Below are 18,147 nucleotides of genomic sequence, written 5' to 3'. Positions count from 1 at the left end.
AGGGTTCAAAAATATATAAGACAGGTTTTATTTTCGGGGAAACACAGTACTAACTTCAAAGGAGGATACTTCTACGTAGAGGTTCACAAATCCATACAGTAAATAATAAGGAAGATAAATACCATATATTGATATTATCTTCAATAAAGCAATGAATATGCAATAAATTGGCAATACTTTTGCTTCTGAAGACAAATCCAATTTCAGTGTAATTACAACCACAATTTAATATACATGTTTATTTGTATTTGTATTTATTAGATTTGTATGCCGCCCCTCTCCGAAGACTCGGGGCGGCTAACAACAATAAAAAAGACAATGTGAACAAATCTAATATTAAAAATAATCTTAAAAACTCCAATTTAAAGAACCAATCATACATACAAGCATACCATGTATAAATTCTATAAGCCTAGGGGGAAGGGGAAATTTCAATTCCCCCATGCCTGACGACAGAGGTGGGTTTTAAGGAGCTTGCAAAAGGCAAGGAGGGTGGGGGCAACTCTGATATCTGGGGGGAGCTGGTTCCAGAGGGTTGGGGCCGCCACAGAGAAGGCTCTTCTCCTGGGTCCCGCCAAACAACATTGTTTAGTCTACGGGACCCGGAGAAGGCCAGTTCTGTGGGACGTAACCATTCGCTGGGATTCGTGCGGTAGAAGGGGGTCCCGGAGATATTCTGGTCCGATGCCATGAAGGGCTTTATAGGTCATAACCAACACTTTGAATTGTGACCGGAAATCGATTGGCAACCAATGCAGACTGCGGAGTGTTGGTGTAACATGGGCATACCTTGGGAAGCCCATGATTACTCTCGCAGCTGCATTCTGCACGATCCGAAGTTTCCGAACACTTTTCAAAGGTAGCCCCATGTAGAGAGCATTACAGTAGTCGAACCTCGAGGTGATCAGGGCATGAGTGACTGTGAGCAGTGAGTCCCGGTCCAGATTGCACCAGGTGAACCTGGGCAAACGCCCCCCTCGCCACAGCTGAAAGGTGTTTCTCTAATGTGAGCTGTGGATCGAGGAGGACACCTATGTTGCGGACCCTCTCTGAGGGGGTCAATAATTCCCCCCCAGGGTAATGGACGGACAGATGGAATTGTCCTTGGGAGGCAGAACCCACAGCCACCCCGTCTTATCCGGGTTGAGTTTGAGTCTGTTGACACCCATCCAGACCCCAACAGCCTCCAGGCACCGGCACATCATTTCTACTGCTTCGTTTACCTTTTGATCTGCATTATTCTTAGAATGTTCAATATCAAGCTGAATATTTAAGTTAAGACAACAAATTCACTGCTCAATTCAATGTGATGGGCTTTCTGAACAAGTTAAAATGTTCCCCAGTTACACCGTTTAGAATTTCTACATAGCCATAATAAAATTAAAACTCGCCAGGTAAATTTAATTCTCCTTTGTGCAAAATCTTAACTTGAATCTTCATTTTCCATATTTGGAAAATAGAATGAGTAATAATAATAATAATAATAATAATAATAATAATAATAATAATAATAATAATAATAATAATTATTATTATTATTATTATTATTATTATTATTATTATTATTATTTATTGGATTTGTATGCCGCCCCTCTCCGCAGACTCGGGGCGGCTAACAACAATAATAAACACAACATGTACAATCCAATAATAAAAAACAACTAAAAACCCCTATTATAAAACCAAACATACACACAAATATACCATGCATAACTTGTAATGGCCTAGGGGGAAGAGCTATCTCAACTCCCCCATGCCTGGCAGTATAAATGAGTCTTGAGTAGTTTACAAAAGACAGGTAGGGTGGGGGCAGTTCTAATCTCCGGGGGGAGTTGGTTCCAGAGGGCTGGGGCCGCCACAGAGAAGGCTCTTCCCCTGGGGCCCACCAAACGACATTGTTTAATCAACGGGACCCGGAGAAGGCCAACTCTGTGGGACCTTATCGGTTGCTGGGATTTGTGCAGTAGCAGGCGGTTCCGGAGGTAATCAGTAGCTAGAAAAAAAACTTACCGGACAGAAATAAGTATTCTCTACGATGTGATGAGCAACCACACAGCTTTCTGAAGAAAGAGACATTATAAAAAGTAGTGCATCACGAGCCTGTTGGCCAACAGTCCCTTCCCGATGGATAAAAGGAATCAAGAGAGAAAAGATTAGAAAGTTTGCAGCTCCTTGGTCTTCACTGGTATGGAAAAAAAGTTCCAAGATGGACTGATCTTTGGCTAGGATTGAGCATAGCTGGTTGAGAAGAACCACCAGCTGTACTTCAACAGCTGGTGTGGTAGTACTTGAACAAGAACTCAGCAACATCATTAATGGTTTCAGGATGGGTTTGTGATGCAGCAGCTGCTGGTGAGACTGTGTGACAAGCATTTCATACATTTTCAGTTGCTCAATTTTCATCTCATCGGTGAATTCCCGCCTGAGACTCCAAAGGAAGAGCTTTTCCATGATATTCTCTGTAACCACAAATTCCAAGATCGGTCCCATCGCGGCATCTTTTGCCTGCTCTTCAATTAAAAGGAAGAGCATGTGCTCTACATAGTTCTGCACAGTGCTGGCCTCATCTGGAGAAATTGTCCCATGCTTTGCCTGAATATTTTTGAAAGGGTCATACTTCTCTAAAATTTTTACAACCTATGGAAAAATTAAATAATACATATTCAATATACAATAGGCATTAAAGTATGGACTGACACCTGCAATCTTTAATGATGAAAAATTGCATTTATGGACAAATATCTTCACAATAGTTCAGAACATTCCAAATGGATCATATTCATAACAGGCAAGCGATGGATTAATGAGTAGAAACTGCCTATGCATTTCTTATCTCAAACATTTCACCCCAAATTGGCTAATCTAACCAATTGTGCGACTTAACAAGAGCAGCACATGATTCGGTCTACTCACCAACATATGACCATGTTGAGCAATTAAGAATGTTCTTGGTCAACAATCTTAATACCCAATATCTTTCTAGCTTCGTTTATGGGCAAGTACATTTAAAAAGAGTAAAGGTTCAATAGCTGAAATAAAAGATATAAAAATACTAGATCAGTGATGGCAAACCGACAGGGGTCGGAAGGCACTGTAGTGCAGTTATGCACGCCCCCTACTGACCTCTTATGAATTTGGAGAGGTCAACCATGGACAGTCTAAGGGTAAAATGTTGGGGGCTAGGGGATGATACTACAGAGTCCGGTAATGAGTTCCACGCTTCAACAACTCTATTACTAAAATCGTATTTTTTACAGTCAAGTTTGGAGCAGTTAATATTGAGCTTGAATCTGTTATACGCTCTTGTGTTGTTGTGGTTGAAATTGCAGCATCACAAAAATACCGAAGTCCTCGAAACCCCACCTCCGGACCTCTGTGTTTTTGCGATGCTGCAATTTCACTGAGGCTCCCCTGACTGGGAAACCCCACCTCCGGACTTCCGTTGCCAGCGAAGCGCCCATTTTTGCGCTGCTGGGATTTGCCTGCTGGGATTCCCCTGCAGCATCACAAAAACACAAAAGTCCGGAGGTGGGGTTTCCCATGGAGGGGAGCCTCAGGGGGATCCCAGCAGCGCAAAAACGGGTGCTTCGCTGGCAATGGAAGTCCAGAGGCGGGGCATCCCAGCGGCGGCGGTGGGTTTGTAAGGTGAAAATAGTTGTAAGAAGGGGCAAAAAAAATCTTAAACCCTGGGTTTGTATCTTGAAAAGTTTGTATGACGAGGCGTTTGTAAGACGAGGTATCACTGTATTTTAAAGAACTTTACTTCACTTGCAATAAAGTCTAGCAATCTTAATTAGAACAATTGGTTGTTATATCCCTAATATACGATTTTTATTTTTTTAAAAAAAGTAGTAAATTATACAGTTCTTCAAAAGTCAACAAAGATATGCTTGGAGTCAGTATCATACAATATGGCTTGAACTCTGACAATACAAGCAAATGTCTGATGGTTAAATGGGATCATAACAATTCAATCAATAATAAAGAGAAATAAAAGAAGAAAAGTTTTCAGAGCTGCGTTACCTGTGCCCAATGGGTTTTAAATACTATCATGCATGTTTCTGGGTCAACTCCTTCTAGGCTCACAGCCTGATGGGATTTTTTCCCACTTGTGTCTGTGGACATCATAAGCTCTTCAATTGGTCAATTCTACTAGGCCATATTGAATTTCCTTTTCAACATGAGTAACGTATCACTGCATAGCACGTGGGTAGACATCTCAGATCTGCAAGGAATTCAGAATAATGCAGATAAAGCATATGCACTGTAACATAAAGCAAGAAACATGAATCACTCTAAAAAATGCCTGGAATAACTCTTAAAATGCTCTGCTTCCATAAACATCTGTATTTCTCATCATATATTGTACAACGTTTGGCACTATGAATATAACTCTGTGATCCATTTGCAGTGAAGTACAAGAAAAGTTATCGGTAATTCTCAAAAGAAGAATACTGTTAAGTTTGGGTTTTACACTGTTTTGATTCCTGATTCAAAGAAGTAAGAGCTTTCAATAATATATTGCAGAATCTATTAACTGGAAAAATATAAAATTGAACACAAATTAATTCGGTAGCTCTTCTTTTCATTGTAAGACAATACTGTTTATTTAGACAATGAGAACAATTATATCTAAATGTAAAAAAAAACAGCTACTGCTTTAGAAATACTTAATTTTTCATTTTAGTGGTGGCAAAATGTGTGAAATTACACCATGTTAACTTACTCTGGCTAAAAGCATCACTGTACTGATAAGAAAATGTTATTATAAAAACAGAGGTTCTTGTATTCAAAGTATCCATGTATGTTCATATAAATGTAACATGTTATAGACTTAATATACTAGAGACAAAGTTTGCATAACTAAACTATTTATTTGATGTAAGCCAGTTTCTCAATGCTTCTGTTTCATTTCAGCAGTAGTGTTCCCTCGATCTTCACGGGTTCGAACTTTGCGAAAAGTCTATACCACAGTTTTTCAAACATATTAATAAAAAAATACTTCACGGGTTTTTTCCCTATACCACGGTTTTTCCCGCCTGATGACGTCATATGTCATCGCCAAACTTTCATCTGCCTTTAATAAATATTTTTTTTAATAAACTTTAATAAACAAACATGGTGAGTAATAATCTAAATGGTTGCTAAGGGAATGGGAAATTGTAATTTAGGGGTTTAAAGTGTTAAGGGAAGGCTTGTGATACTGTTCATAGCCAAAAATAGTGTATTTACTTCCGCATCTCTACTTCGCGGAAATTCGACTTTCATGGACGGTCTCGGAACACATCCCCCACAAAAATCGAGGGAACACTGTATGTCCAATATAAGCTACATAGGATCAGTGAGTGTCTCTCCTACCTCTCTTAGAATAATAATTTATGATAAATTAATAATGATTCATCAGTGCTAATCCACAACTGCACTCTTGTTTAAAAAGAAGAGGCAGCTGTGTACCTCTTGCCAGTATAGAAGATGCCTTAATTTTGGTTGTTGTTTCCATTCGTACTTACTTATACAGTAATATCTCGTTACGAACCTAATTGGTTCCGGAAGGAAGCATAAGGTGAAAAGTTCGTAACACGAAACAATGTTTCCCATAGGAAACAATGCAAAAGCGATTAATGCGTGCAAGGGGGGGGAAATCGCAAAATGGAGCTCCGCTGGGCGCCGCCACCCGGCTGTCACCTTTTAAAATAACCGAGGGGCTTCTTGGCGTTCTCCCGAACCCGAACCCGAACTTTTGCCGAACTTTTCGGGTTCAGGTTCAGGAGGCCGCCGAGAAGCGCTGCCGCCCACCTGTCACCTTCTGAAACAGCTGGGGAGCTTCTCAGCATTCTCCTGAATGCCGAACCCAGAAGTTTGGCAAAAGCTCGGGTTCGGGTTCCGGAGGCCGCCGAGAAGCGCCCAGCTGTTTCAAAAGGTTACAGCCGGGCAGTGCTGCCCAGCAGAGCGCCGTTTTTACAATCGGTGGTGGCGTTTTCGGCCGATCTGAAGGCTGAAACGGAGGTGGGGAATCCCAATAGAGAATTCCATGGGCAGAGCTTTGACGTCACGAAGACGTCCTTCCTGGTCGGCCGAAACGTGGCCTCCAGGAAGGACGTCATTTTGCGATCTGCGGTGGGTTCATAAGCCGAAAAAAGTTCGTAAGAAGAGGCAAAAAATTTCCGAACCCCGGGTTCGTATCTCGAAATGTTCGTATCACGGGGGGGTTCATATCACGAGGTACCACTGTACCTTGAAGAAGTCTGGAAACAACATATCTCAAACTACCATTTTAAGTCTTACTAGACTTTAAGTCTTAATAGATTGAGTCATGTTTCCCCTGACTTATCAAAGCTCATCTACATTCCTCCAATATTCCTCAACATCCATAGTTTCTCAATTCTTCTTCCACATTCTGTTGTGGGGTCAAGACAGATTTAACATAAGTGACCTTGCTGTGGCCTAAAAATCTGACCGCTATACCTTTTGCAACGATTCAGCCAAGAAAGGAGTCTTTCTAATGCTTTGAAATGCTGCCACTCTTGCAATCACCAAGTGTTGGGTCAAATTAATGGAAAGGGCGAGGAAGAATGCCTTGCTATACAAGTCTTAAAAGTTATGAATGTTGCATCATGTACTGTACAGCATAGTCCTTGTAAATTCCCTTGATATTAGGCCATCTTAATTACTGTGCTGCTTGACAGGTATGTTAATGAAGCTAGTATATGCTGAACAGGCACCCAACAAAATATGTACTCCCGTTCTGCCAACATACAGATTAACCTTTTAGAGAATCATTCTGAATCACACTTAATAAAACCTTTTTTGCAACTAATTCTGTGTTAATTATACAGAAACTGTAGGCCTAAAACAGGGGTAGGCAAAGTTGGCTCTTCTATAAGATTTAATTTAATTTAATTTATTAGATTTGTATGTCGCCCCTCTCCGTGGACTCGGAGCGGATGTGGACTTCAACTCCCAGAATTCCTGAGCTAGCATAATTGGCTCAGGAATTCTGGGAGTTGAAGCCCACAATTCATTAGAAGAGCCATGTTTGCCTACCCCTGACTTAGAAACCTGAACCTCCAGATACTCTCCAAGCATGTAAACAATTATTAAAATAGCACAGCACTTATACTGTATACCACTTTGCAGTGTTTCACAGTCCTCTCAAAGCAGGTTTATAGAGTCAGCCTCTTGCCCACAATAATCTGGATCCTCAGTTTACGGACCCCGGAAGGATGGAAGGCCGAGTCAACTTTGAGCCTGGTGAGATTCAAACTGCCAAATTGCAGGCAGCCGGCAGTAAGCAGAAGCAGCCTGCAGTACTGCAGTCTAACCTCTACACTACAGTGCTCATAAATAGCTTGTGAATGTGGTATTTTTAAATGGTTTTCAATCGGTTTCATGTACTTGTAGGTTTTTTTTTTTTTTAAAAATGCTCTTAATTTTACTATGGCACCGGACCAGAATATCTCCGGGACCGCCTTATGCCGCACGAATCCCAGCGACCGATTAGGTCCCAGAGTTGGCCTTCTCTGGGTCCCGTCGACTAAACTATGTCGTTTGGCGGGTCCCAGGGGAAGAGCCTTCTCTGTGGTGGCCCCGACTCTCTGGAACCAGCACCCCCTGGAGATTAGAACTGCCCCCACCCTTTTTGCCTTTCGTAAACTCATTATTATTATTATTATTATTATTATTATTATTTATTAGATTTGTATGCCGCCCCTCTCCATAGACTTAGGGCGGCTCACAACAGTGAAACCTTAAAACCCACCTTTGCCGCCAGGCATGGGGGAATTGAGATATCTCCCCCGGGCCTATACAATTTATGTATGGTATGTTTGTATGTATGTCTGCTTAATAATAGGGTTTTTTTTATGTTTTTAAATTGTTAGATTTGCCATGAATCGTTTTATTGCTGTTGTGAGCCGTCCCTCTCCATAGACTCAGGACGGCTCACAATCAATCAATCAATCAATAAATAAAATAATAATAATAATAATAATAATAATAATAATAATAATAATAATAATAATAATAATCTTTTAGGATATTCCTGTTGAGGTGTGCAAAGATCCCAACTGAAAGGGGGAAATGTGATTTGAATCCTTTCTCAGTCTGCAAATAGGACTTGTGGGAAATCCATAAATCAATTTGGCACATGACCCAAGGAAATAAGCATTTGGTTCCGTATATGTTTCAGCATCCACACCCATGGGCATACTAAACTACATTTTGCCCTTTGAATGCAGATCACTGAGCAGCCCTAATTGCTATGCTTATCTGGGGGGGAGGGAAAGAGTGGTTTTCCTTTCTATCTTTTCTGCAACAGAAAACACAACTTCCTCCCTGCCCCCAATTATTTTATACGATACACCAATGGGGCACAGATTTTGAACAGTGCAATAGCCTGTGTGTATTGCGCATGTATCTAGTTCTGTTAATCCTGAAAAATGAGACCGGGGGATTATCTGACAATTAAAATCCCCAAGAATCAGAGCCTTTCAGCTCTAATCAACATGATACAGGCAGGGAATCCTTTTTTTTTCCAGTGTCCCCGAGGACCTGGTCAATGAATGAAGAAAAGACTTAAATTAAAAACGTGTAGGGATTGTAGAGTAGCAAGGCAAATAATAATAATAATAATAATAATAATAATAATAATAATAATAATAATAATAATAATAATAAGAGTTCCTAATTTAGAATTGGGAAAAACTCATCAGCCTTGGCCTTATTATAAGGATGTATTAACAAATAACACACTGACAGAGGTGAAAATAGATTGGCATGTTTATAAAAAATAAACAGTAAATATTTCCTAGCACATGTTAATTGCTTTGCATATACAACATAAAAGCACTTGTAATTGCCGCATCTCAATAGCTAGGTACTATATAGTGATCTCAGTGGCACTCTGATTTCCCTAGTACTAAATGTAAAGGGATAGTATTTTTATTGTTATATAGTGACTTGAATAATAATAATAATAATAATAATAATAATAATAATAATAATAATAATTTATTAGATTTGTATGCCGCCCCTCTCCGAAGACTTGGGGCGGCTCACAACAATAATAAAAGACAATATAACAGTGAACAAATCTAATATTAAAAGAAAAAGATATATAAAACCCCAGCAATTAAAACCATACAACACATACATACCAAACATAAAATATAAAAGCCTGGGGGAGGTGTCTCAGTTCCTCCATGCCTGGCAATATATGTGGGTCTTGAGTAATTTGCGAAAGACAAGGAGGGTGGGGGCCGTTCTAATCTCCGGGGGGAGTTGATTCCAGAGGGCCGGGGCCACCACAGAGAAGGCTCTTCCCCGGGGGCCCGCCAAACGACATTGTTTGGTCAATGGGACCCGGAGAAGGCCAACTCTGTGGGACCTTATGGGCCGCTCGGATTCGTGCGGGAGAAGGCGGTTACGGAGGTATTCTGGTCCAATCCCATGTAGGGCTTTAAAGGTCATTACCAACACTTTGAATTATGACCGGAAACTGATCGGCAGCCAGTGCAGGCCACGGAGTGTTGTAGAAACGTGGGCGAATCTGGGAAGCCCCACGATAACTCTCGCGGCCGCATTCTGCACAATCTGAAGTTTCCAAACACCTTTCAAAGGTAGCCCCATGTAGAGAGCGTTGCAGTAATCGAACCTCGAGGTGATGAGGGCATGAGTGACTGTGAGCAGTGACTCCCTGTCCAAGTAGGGCCGCAACTGGTGCACCAGGCGAACTTGAGCAAATGCCCTCCTCGCCACAGCCGAAAGATGGTGTTCCATTATTAGTTGTGGATTGAGGAGGATGCCCAAGTTGCGAACCCTCTCTGAGGGGGTCAATAATTTCCCCCCCGGGTAATGGACGGACAGATGGAATTGTCCTTGGGAGGCAAAACCCACAGCCACTCCATCTTGTCTGGGTTGAGCTTGAGCCTGTAGACACCCATCCAGACCCCAACAGCCTCCAGGCACTGGCACATCACTTCCACTGCTTCGTTGACTGGACATGGGGTGCAGATGTATAACTGGGTATCATCGGCAATTTCTGGTTGGGCCGTTAGGCCATTTTTCATCCTCCCCAGGCTTCAGGAAAGCCTCCTGAAACCTGGGAAGCGTGAAAAATGGCCCAACCAGAAGTTTATTTCCAAACTTCCAGTATGCTCATTGGGTCTATTTTTCACCATCCACAGGCTCCAGAGGCTTTCCTGAAGCCTGGGGAAGGAAAAACTATCTCCACCCCCTCACTCTCTGGAAGGCCAAAAATCAGCTGGCCAGCTGACATAGGACAACACTTCATGTGCCTCAGATATGGCTCCACGTGCCACTTGGGGCACACATAGGTTCGCCATCACAGGTCTATGGCTTCCTGCCTGAGCAAGGGGTTGGACTAGAAGACCTCCACAGTCCCTTGCAAATCTGTAATTCTGATAACCTGAATACAGTCCAATTGTGTGTTTTGTGAAAATTAACTCCAACTAATAAGGATTTATCCAACCCAGAAGACCAATCACCATGTAAGTGTGGAAAATGAACTGGAAAGACTTCTGCATTCTTACTGATAGGTTTCCCGGATCTAGAGAGACACATAGTTATAATGACTAATATTTGCATTAAGCAAATATATTGCCATAGTGACAAGGACACTACACAGCTATCTACCTGCCGCAGTCTTCTAAATTATTCAGAATGCCAATACTACAGTGACACTGTGTAAATGATCACACTCATTAATAGAATCCTCTGCAATGAAAACAGCAATCATATGTCATCTAGATTGATTGCTATTTATTAAAACAGAGGGGAAGGATTTGCAGTGATAATTGCAGCAATAATTCTAAGCAAAATATATAGTGATGGGATGAAGAAAATAGTAATAGAAGATTGAGAATTTTGAAAATCTTTTGCACTTAACCAGAAGTTCTAAAAATTACCAAGCCCACCCCATCAGCATTTTTGCCAACACACATCAAAAGCAGAACAAGTACAGTGATCCCCCGCTCGTTGCGAGGGTTCCGTTCCAGGACCCCCCGCAACGAGCGGGTTTTCGCGAAGTAGCGCTGCGGAAGTAAAAACACCATCTGCGCATGTGCAGATGGTGTTTTAAACTTCCGCACCGCTAGCGAGGAGCCGAAGATTGGGGGGCGGCGCGGCTGTTTTAAAACGTCGCCGCCGACATGGGGGGCTCGCTAGCACCCCCCCGAACCCCCAACCCGGGTTTGGGGGAGTGCTAGCAAGCCCCCCATGTCGGCGGGGATGTTTTAAAACACCCGCGCGGCTTTCCAATGAGTCCCGAAGACAAACGCAGAAGTTTGCCGTTTGTCTTCGGGACTCATTGGAAAGCTCCGATCGTTTTAAAACAGTTGGGCCGTTCTCCGCTGACTCCTGGCGAACTTCCCCGCTTTAGGAGTCAGCGGAGAACGGCGCGCCTGCTTGGCTTCGCTCGCCGCTGCAGCCAACGCGCGCTACGATCTTCCGGGCCAGCCAGGCTCAGTCACGGAAGGCAGCTGCTTGGCCCGGGATGCTGGGCCGAGAGGAGCCGGGCTTGATCCGCTGAGCCTGGCTGGCCCGGAAGATCGTAGCGCGCGTTGGCTGCAGCGGCGAGCGAAGCCAAGCTGGCAGCAATGTCGCCGCCGCTGCAGCCAACGCGCGCTACGATCTTCCGGGCCAGCCAGGCTCAGCGGATCAAGCCCGGCTCCTCTCGGCCCAGCATCCCGGGCCAAGCGGCTGCCTTCCGTGACTGAGCCTGGCTGGCCCAGAAGATCGTAGCGCGCGTTGGCTGCAGCGGCGGCAACATTGCTGCCGGCTTGGCTTCGCTCGCCGCTGCAGCCAACGCGCGCTACGATCTTCCGGGCCAGCCAGGCTCAGTCACGGAAGGCAGCCGCTTGGCCCGGGATGCTGGGCCGAAAGGAGCGGGGCTTGAAGATCGCAGCGCGCGTTGGCTGCGGTGGCGAGGGCTTGCGATGGAGGGTGGAGGAAGCGGCCATGGGAGGGCGAGCTGCCTCAGGGAGGAGGATCGGGCGGGACCAGGTGGGGGCTGGAATTTCTCCGCTGGGAAGAAGCGGCCAGGGCGAAGGGCGGGCGAGCGGCGAAGGGCGGGCGAGCGGGTGCTGGGGAGGGCTTCTCGCCCTCCCGCCAGCAAGAGGGGGAGCGAACGGCGTGGGCAGGCGAAGGGCGGGCGAGCGGCAGCGAGGAGTTTGCGTGGGCGGTGGGGAAACTCCTCGCTGATGCCAGCAAGAGGGGGAAGACCCAGGGAAGCCGCCCAGCAGCTGATCTCCCGGTTGCCATCTACGCATGCGTGCCCATAGAAAAAAAGGGCACGCATGCGTAGATGGTATTTTGACTTCCGGGTTGAAAAATCGCGAATTACCCTGTTCGCAATGGTCGGGGACGCTATAACCGGGGGATCACTGTACTTTAAAAACCTATTATCATTCTTTTTAACAGAAAATTCAGATGGTAAACTTCCTATAGTTTCAATTTTGCAGAATTTAGCAATTCTGAAATTTAGCTGCAGGAAATCAAATTATGCAACTATACATTATGGCTAAACTGAAAACATGCACTGAAAAAAATATCCAGAAGATCTAGAAGTTATAAAATGATATCCATATCCAAATACTTAGTGTGAACTGTTAAGTGATAAAATAACATGTGACAATCCAATAGTAAAACAATTAAAAACCCTTATTATAAAACCAAACATACATACAAAACATACCATGCATAAATTGTAAAGGCCTAAGGGGGAAAGAATCTCAATTCCCCCATGCCTGACGGCAGAGGTGGGTTTTAAGAAGCTTACGAAAGATGAGGAGGGTGGGGACAATTCTAATCTCTGGGGGGAGTTGGTTCCAGAGGGCTGGGGCCGCCACAGAGAAGGCTCTTCCCCTGGGTCCCGCCAAACGACATTGTTTAGTTGACGGGACCCAGAGAAGGCCCACTCTGTGGGACCTAACTGGTTGCTGGGATTCGTGCAGCAGAATATTACTATTACTATTACTATTATTTTATTGGATTTATATACCGCCTCTCTCCAAGGACTCGGGGTGGCTTACAGCATATAAATGAACAACACAAAATCTGAAATCTAATATTAAACTAAAACTAACAATCTAAAACCCTTATTAATTAAAAAAACAGTCACTTCTGTAACAGACAGAATATATATTACATTTAACATTCATTCATCTATATGTCTTCCGAGAAGGGAGTCATACAAATCTAAATAATAATAATAATAATAATAATAATAATAATAATAATAATAATAATAATAATAATATATTGGAGTTCATATGCAAACTAAATATACTTTAAACTGCATACTAATCATATTTATCCATGGAGGACAAGAGGTATGTGACTAAATACCTGCTGTGACATAAAACTTGTCTACCTACATTTTTGTATGACGATTTTTATTTCTGTTTATTTCTTTTAAAAATGTATATAATCACCTTCGACCAGAGGGGCTGTGGACACAAGCAAATATAAAAACAGAATCCAAATGTACCAACAACTAAAAGAATTTAGATTAAGACACGTAAATCTCTCTGCTGACAAACTGTATCCAAACACTTCTACACTCACACCTGAGCACTACAGTGGTACCTCGAGATACGAGTTTAATTCGTTCCGGACCTGGGCTCTTAAGTCGAGCAGCTCTTATCTCGAACGACTTTTCCCCATAGGAATTAATGTAAATAATTTTAATTGGTTCCAGCCCTCAAAAAACTCACAAAGTTAGTCTAAATTATGCAGAAAGACATGTTTTTAATGAAGAAATGTACATGTACATATAAATGAATAATGAAGTTTCTTTCACTTAACTTGTAAACTTTCTTAAACTTTTAAATTTACATATGTTCAACTTCTCTGCCACCCAATCCTGTAGGACAGAGGTCCCCAACCCTTTTTGCACCAGGGACCGGCTTTAAGCGATCAAGAGAGGAATGGGTGAATGAATGGACGGAGGGTGGAAGGAAGGAAGGAAAGAGGGAAGGGACAGGAACAGAGGAAGGAAGCAAGGAAACTTATGAAAGGGGAGAGTAAGAGAGGAATGAGTGAAGGGAGGGAGGGAGGGGAAGAAGGTGGGAAGGAGAAAGAAAAGAAGAAATAGAGGAAGGGAAGGTAAAAGAGAGAAAGAAAAAAGAGCAAGAAAGAAAGCTGCAAGCACCCCCCGAGCCCCCCAGGCCGCTGCAACCTTTTAAAACACGTGCGCCGCTTCGCAGCTGTCTCCTGAAGCCGAACGCGGAAGTTAGCGTTTGGCTTCAGGAGACAGCTCCTTGGCGCTTGTATCTCGAATTTGGGCTTGTAAGTAGAACAAAAATATCTCTCCCCTCCCAGCTCTTATCTCGAGTTGCTCTTAAGTAGAGCAGCTCTTATGTCGGGGTTCCACTGTATTAATATCATGGCCCCAAACCAGGCCTTCGTGATCTTCCGAAAGGTGGGCAGGATCAGTATTTTAGGGAGAGGCTCAAAACAATAAAGCTAGGTTGCATTTCTGATTCATGTCATAGACATGTACCACCTTAGTCCATGTCATGTTTATATAAGTTTTATTACTTCAGTGTTATTATAGTTAAAAAAAGGACTTTTATGGTAAAATTAAAGGAAAACAAGAAAGATTTATACATTATTATTATTTGCCCATGGTAACCTGTAAGCATCAATAATTATTAACCCAATTTTCAAATAATAATTTACAATTACTGATCTTCTTCATGCTAAATAATCAAGCAAAAATTCTAGTTGAAAAATAAAATCTCTAAAATTATCAAAAAAAAAAAGACTTCAGTAATACATTTCTTTATATAATTAAAAAATATGGTAAATCTAGTTATTTTTCTTCTTCCTATGTACAGAATAATCTGTTCTTGTTAGTTTTTGTAGCCCATCTGAAAATATTCCAATAAGCCTTGAGCAACCTAATCTAATGTACAGATGGTTTAAATCTCACCAAACTGCTAAGCCCTTCGAAAACAAAATATGAAATTCTGTGCTATCAGGGTAACAGAAATGTTATACTGTACTGAACTATCATCTGTAACTGGCTGGAGAATTCTGGGAGTTGAAGTCCACAAATCTTAAAGTTGCCAAGCTTTTATAACTATGAGCCATGCCAATTTTGATGGCATCTATGAAACTTTACACTATCACTGAGATAGTGCTTTAAAATTATGAACAGTAACAGTAACATTACAGACTACTGTAATGCTCTCTACATGGGGCTACCTTTAAAAAGTGTTCGGAAACTTCAGATCGTGCAGAATGCAGCTGCGAAAGCAGTCATGGGCTTCCCTAGGTATGCCCATGTTTCACCAACACTCCGCAGTCTGCATTGGTTGCCGATCAATTTCCGGTCACAATTCAAAGTGTTGGTTATGACCTTTAAAGCCCTTCATGGCACTGGACCAGAATATCTCCGAGACCGCCTGCTGCCGCACGAATCCCAGCGACTGATTAGGTCCCAGGCCTTCTCCGGGTCCCGTCAACTAAACAATGTCGGTTGGCGGGCCCCAGGGAAAGAGCCTTCTCTGTGGCGGCCCTGACTCTCTGGAACCAGCTCCCCCCAGAGATTAGAACGGCCCCTACTCTCCTTGCCTTTCGTAAGCTCCTTAAAACCCACCTTTGTCGTCAGCATGGGGAACTGAGACATCTCCCCCAGGCATATACAATTTATGCATGGTATGTTTGTATGTATGTTTGCTTAGTAAATGGGGTTTTTAAATATTTTAAATTATAATTATTAGATTTGTTATGAATTGTTTTCATAACAATGTTTGTTGTGAGCCGTCCCGAGTCTGCGGAGAGGGTCGGCATACAAATCTAATAAATAATAATAATAATAATCCAAAGTGCAACAAATGTTTTAGTAAAAAACCTCAAAGAACAATCCTAGAAAATATTTATATCCTTAGAAGTAAAATTATGTTTGTTTGTTTGTTTGTTTGTTTGTTTGTTTGTTTGTTTATTGGCCACCCCTCTCTAAGGAGTTAATAATTTTGTATAAAAGATAAAGGTTCCCCTGGACATGTATGCTAGTTGATTCTGGCTGTAGGGGCGGTGCTCATCTCCATTTCTAAGCTGAAGATCCAGCACTGTCCAAAAACGTCTCCGGGATCATGTGGCTGACATGACTAAACGCCAAAGACCCACCGGGTGCAATTACCTTTCCACCAAAGTGGTCCCTATTTTTTCCTGCATTTTTTTTTTCTTCTTTTTTTCCCCCGGGTATAAAATTTTTCTTTATTTTTCTCTCAGCATACAATAAAACAACATGAGCAATAAAAACACACAGAATCAATGCTTAAAATAATAATTAACAATATTTCTTAGATATGTTAAACATTCGGAGAGAGAGAAAAGCGCTAATAATACTTTCAATGTGTACTTTTTATCCTCTTCTTTGCTAAGTTAATTAAAATTAACCACACATGAGATATATTTCATCTACAAATAACAATATTATAAAATCCAGTCCCTTATATTCCCTTTTTCTATTTATAATAAAACATAAACATCTTAACATCTTAACTCAATATCTAATTTAATCCTTTCATCTCTGTGTTAACTCCTTAACCAATGCTGCCACCAGTCCTTATTTCGTCATCTGGGTCTTTAATAGATTGCATTTTTACGTGCTTTTGAACTGCTAGGTTGGCAGAAGCTGGGGCAAGTAACAGGAGCTCACTCTGTTATGTGGCGTCAGGGATTTGAACTGTTGAACTGCCGATATTGATTGATTTGATTTGATTTGTATGCCGCCCCTCTCCGTAGACTCGGGGCGGCTCACAGCATACAATAAAACAATTCATGACAAATCTAATAAATTTAAAAAACATTTTAAAACCCCATTACTAAACCAGACATACACACAGACATACCATACATAAATTGTATAGGCCCGGGGAGGGGGGGGAATGCCTCAATTCCCCCATGTCTGACAGCAGAGGTGAGTTTTAAGGAGTTTACGGAAGGCAAGGAGGGTGGGGGCAGTTCTAATCTCCGGGGGAAGCTGATTCCAGAGAATTGGGGCCGCCACAGAGAAGGCTCTTCCCCTGGGACCCGCCAGACGACATTGTTTAGTCGACGGGACCCGGAGAAGGCCAACTCTGTGGGACCTAATCAGTCGCTGGGATTCGTGCGGCAGAAGGCGGTCCCGGAGATATTCTGGTCCGATGCTATGAAAGGCTTTATAGGTCATAACTAACACTTTGAATTGTGACCGGAAATTGATCAGCAACCAATGCAGACTGCGGAGTGTTGGTGTAACATGGGCATACTTTGGAAAGCCCATGATTGCTCTTGCAGCTGCATTCTGCACGATCTGAAGTTTCCGAACATTTTTCAAAGGTGTTGATCTTCTAATCAACAAGTTCAGCATCTTAGCCCCTGAGCCACTGAGTCCCTTTCTGTATAGAATCCATCAAATTAAAATTCTCAGCATTTACATTATTATGCATACATAATAAATATTAATGATAAAAAGCAGAATAAAATAATTATGTTAAAACTTAGGGCTGGCAAAGAAAGGGGGAAGGCAAATTCACAAACATGATATCATGAGAAATGGCAGTATGTAATACTGTATTTTAAACTAAATTTCGGGCTAAATATCTCTCTGTACCATCATCATGTGATAAATATGTAATATTGCAGCCTTTTTCTAAACGGCTCCTGTATTTATCAGTATTGCACTTCTGCATTTGCTGCTGATAAGTCTTTAAATTGATTTATGGGCTTTTAGTGTCTCATTCTTCGCTACAATTGGGACCTATTAACCAAATACTCCCATGTGACAGCACATCAATTTGCAATGATTTCTGCTTTTTTGACATTTTCTACCAGATCAGAACGACTCGTTTAAAACGCTGTTCATTTCTCTTTGGAAGAAGACAACAATGTTTTTCTTTCCTTTCTTATACATAATTGTAATCAAGTTTCAATTAAGCTCTGTTCCTAAAACAGCACAGTCATACTGTATGTGCTATGAAATCAATTTATCCTTGCCTTGAAAAAAATCAATAAAAACTGTAGTTAGAATTGGTAATATGTGGTTTTATACAAAGCATTAAAAACAATATAATATTTGATGGTTTATGTATAAACCATTGCTAAATTTTGGTTTGACTATAAACCATAGCTAATTAG

The 18,147-nt window shown here is 42.0% G+C and overlaps 1 protein-coding gene across 1 annotated transcript in view; it reads right to left on the bottom strand.

The window, feature by feature from the left end:
• Positions 1 to 18,147, bottom strand: part of FHIP1A (FHF complex subunit HOOK interacting protein 1A) — a 105,490-nt gene that overhangs the window by 66,176 nt on the left and 21,167 nt on the right. Inside the window, exons 3-4 of the mRNA XM_070757818.1 lie at positions 4,024 to 4,225; positions 2,011 to 2,637 (exon numbers count right to left, since the gene is read on the bottom strand). Coding sequence (XP_070613919.1) covers positions 2,011 to 2,637; positions 4,024 to 4,128 — 732 coding nt within the window. The 5' untranslated portion in view covers positions 4,129 to 4,225. The remainder of the gene's footprint in view (positions 1 to 2,010; positions 2,638 to 4,023; positions 4,226 to 18,147) is intronic.

Source organism: Erythrolamprus reginae, chromosome 7 (genome assembly GCF_031021105.1).
Source record: "Erythrolamprus reginae isolate rEryReg1 chromosome 7, rEryReg1.hap1, whole genome shotgun sequence".
NCBI lineage: Eukaryota > Metazoa > Chordata > Lepidosauria > Squamata > Dipsadidae > Erythrolamprus > Erythrolamprus reginae.
Note: the sequence above shows the minus strand (reverse complement) of the source record. Positions and strands in the feature narration are given on the sequence as shown.